General features: G+C 38.3%; 1 protein-coding gene across 1 annotated transcript; it reads right to left on the bottom strand.

The window, feature by feature from the left end:
- Positions 1–391: 391 nt before the first annotated feature.
- LOC114165205 lies at positions 392–2,194 on the bottom strand. Its single transcript, XM_028049866.1, has one exon. It carries the CDS (start codon positions 2,192–2,194, stop codon positions 392–394), a length of 1,803 nt encoding a protein of 600 aa, XP_027905667.1.
- Between the last annotated feature and the right edge of the window lie 289 nt (positions 2,195–2,483).

Below are 2,483 nucleotides of genomic sequence, written 5' to 3'. Positions count from 1 at the left end.
AATATCTTTAGTTGCATCCTCTATTATGGAATCATCATGCATAGAATTTCTTAACCGTATCAGAGTTGACTGACAATGGTAACTCCTCTCCATCCATCCTTTTGAGAATTAGTGCCCCACCAGAGAATGCTTTCTTCACCACATACGAGCCTTCATAATTTGGAATCCATTTGCCTCTATGGTCTCTTTGTATAGGTAAGATTTTTTTCAAAACTAGATCGCCTTCATGGAACTCTCTGGGACGCACTTTTTTGTCAAACGCTTTTTTCATTCTTCTTTGGTATAATTGTCCGTGACACACCGCAGTTAACCTTTTTTCCTCAATGAGCTTAAGCTGGTCAAGTCTGGCTTGAACCCATTCTACTTCTTCTAATTGGGTTTCCATCAATACTCACAAGGATGGGATTTCTACCTCAAAAGGAAGTACTACTTCCATTCCATATACTAGAGAGAAAGGTGTTGCCCTAGTTGAAGTACGTACTGACGTACGATATCCATGCAATGCAAAAGGAAGCATCTCATGCCAATCCTTATACGTGACCACCATCTTTTGTATAATCTTCTTTATATTTTTATTAGCAGCCTCAACTGCCCCATTCATTTTCAAACGATAAGGAGAAAAATTATGGTGTTGAATCTTAAATTTTGTACACAATACCGCCATCATTTGATTATTTAGGTTGGTAGCATTATCAGTGATGATCTTGTTAGGCAAACCATATATGCAAATCAACTCTCTTTTTATGAAATTCTTCACTACCTTTCTGGTCACACTGGCATAAGAAGTTGTCTCTACCCATTTGGTGTAGTAATCAATTGCAACTAGTATGAAGCGATGTCTATTTGATGATTTTGGTTTTATGGCTCCAATAACATTTATTCTCCACATTGAAAAAGGCCATGGTGATGTCAAAACATTTAAAGTTGTGGGTGCCACGTTAATATTGTCAGCATATAATTGGCATTTCTCACACTTCCTCACATGCCTGCAACAATCATTTTCCATGGTTAACCAAAAATAACCAACCCTCAAAATCTTTCTGGCCATTGAATGCCCATTCATATGTATGCCAAAAGTACCTTCATGAACATCTTTCAATATCACTTCAGTTTCTTTTGCATCCACACATTTGAGGAGAACCATATCATGATTTCTTTTGTACAAGACATCCCCATTTAAAATGAAACTAGCAACCAATTTCCTTAATGCTCTCTTATCATTCTCAGTTGCCCTTTTAGGATACTCCCGAGTTTCAAGATAATGTTTGATATCAAAATACCAAGGTTTACCGTCTGACTCCTCCTCGATGAAATGACAATACACTGGATCCTCATAACTCTCCATTTTGATCACTGGTAGTTCTCTGTCTGGAGCAATCTCGAACATTGATGACAGGGTAGCTAAAGCATCGACTAATTGGTTATCTTCATGAGGAATGTGTTGGAATCTTAAAAAATCAAAATACTCTATCAACCCCTTGATGTAAGCTTGATACGGGGTTAATTTCTGATTTCGAGTCTCCCATTCTCCATTCAACTGATGGATAACCAAAGTTGAATCGTTGTACACCTTTAGAACTTTTACCTTTGATTCAATTGTTGCTCGAATGCCCATGTCACATGCCTCATATTCTGCGATATTATTTGTGCAATTAAAACATAGTCTTGTTGCCATTGATATGTATTGACTTTCCGGAGAAATAAGCATCGCCCCTATTCCATGCCCTAATGCATTAGATGCACCATCAAACAACAATATCCATGCCTTTTCATCCTGACCTCCCTCATTCTCTTCAAACAAAGCCATGATATCTTCATCCGAAAAATAGGGTTGCATTGGTTGATAATCATCAATGGGCTGTTGAGCCAAATATGCAGCCAAAACACTACCCTTGATGGATTTTTGAGTGACATATACAATATCGTATTCTGATAAAAGCATCTGCCATCGTGCTATCCTCCCAGAGACAACAGGCTTTTCAAATATGTACTTTATTGGGTCCATCTTGGATATCAACCATGTAGTATGACTCAACATGTATTGTCTCAAACGATGGGTTGCCCATGCTAGTGCGCAACAAGTCCGTTCTAGCATAGAATATCTTTTCTCATAATCCGTAAACTTCTTACTCAAATAGTATATTGCATGCTCAATCTTCCCAATTTTGTCGTGTTGGCTCAACACACAACCCATGGACTCCTCTAATACATTTAAGTACAAAATAAGTGGTCTTTCGGATTTCGGTGGGTGCAGTAACAGCGAGTTTGTAAGTACAGTTTGATCATATCAAAAGCGGTTTGACAATCCTCGTCCCATTCTAGAACTTGATTTTTACGCAACAATTTGAAAATCGGTTCACAGGTAGCGGTTAACTGGGAGATAAATCTAGCAATATAATTCAACCTGCCCAGGAAACCTCGCACTTCCTTCTCCGTGTTGGAAATTGGAATTTCTATTATATCCCTCACCTTGTCTGGATCGA

The sequence above is a fragment of the Vigna unguiculata genome, chromosome 10, assembly GCF_004118075.2.
Source record: "Vigna unguiculata cultivar IT97K-499-35 chromosome 10, ASM411807v1, whole genome shotgun sequence".
Classification (NCBI taxonomy): Eukaryota; Viridiplantae; Streptophyta; class Magnoliopsida; order Fabales; family Fabaceae; genus Vigna; species Vigna unguiculata.
This window is presented reverse-complemented; position numbering and strand designations above follow the sequence as displayed.

Bases quoted from the DNA above. Each gene is read 5' to 3' on its own strand.
- LOC114165205 (XM_028049866.1), bottom strand. From the start codon at position 2,194: ATGGGTTGTGTGTTGAGCCAACACGACAAAATTGGGAAGATTGAGCAT.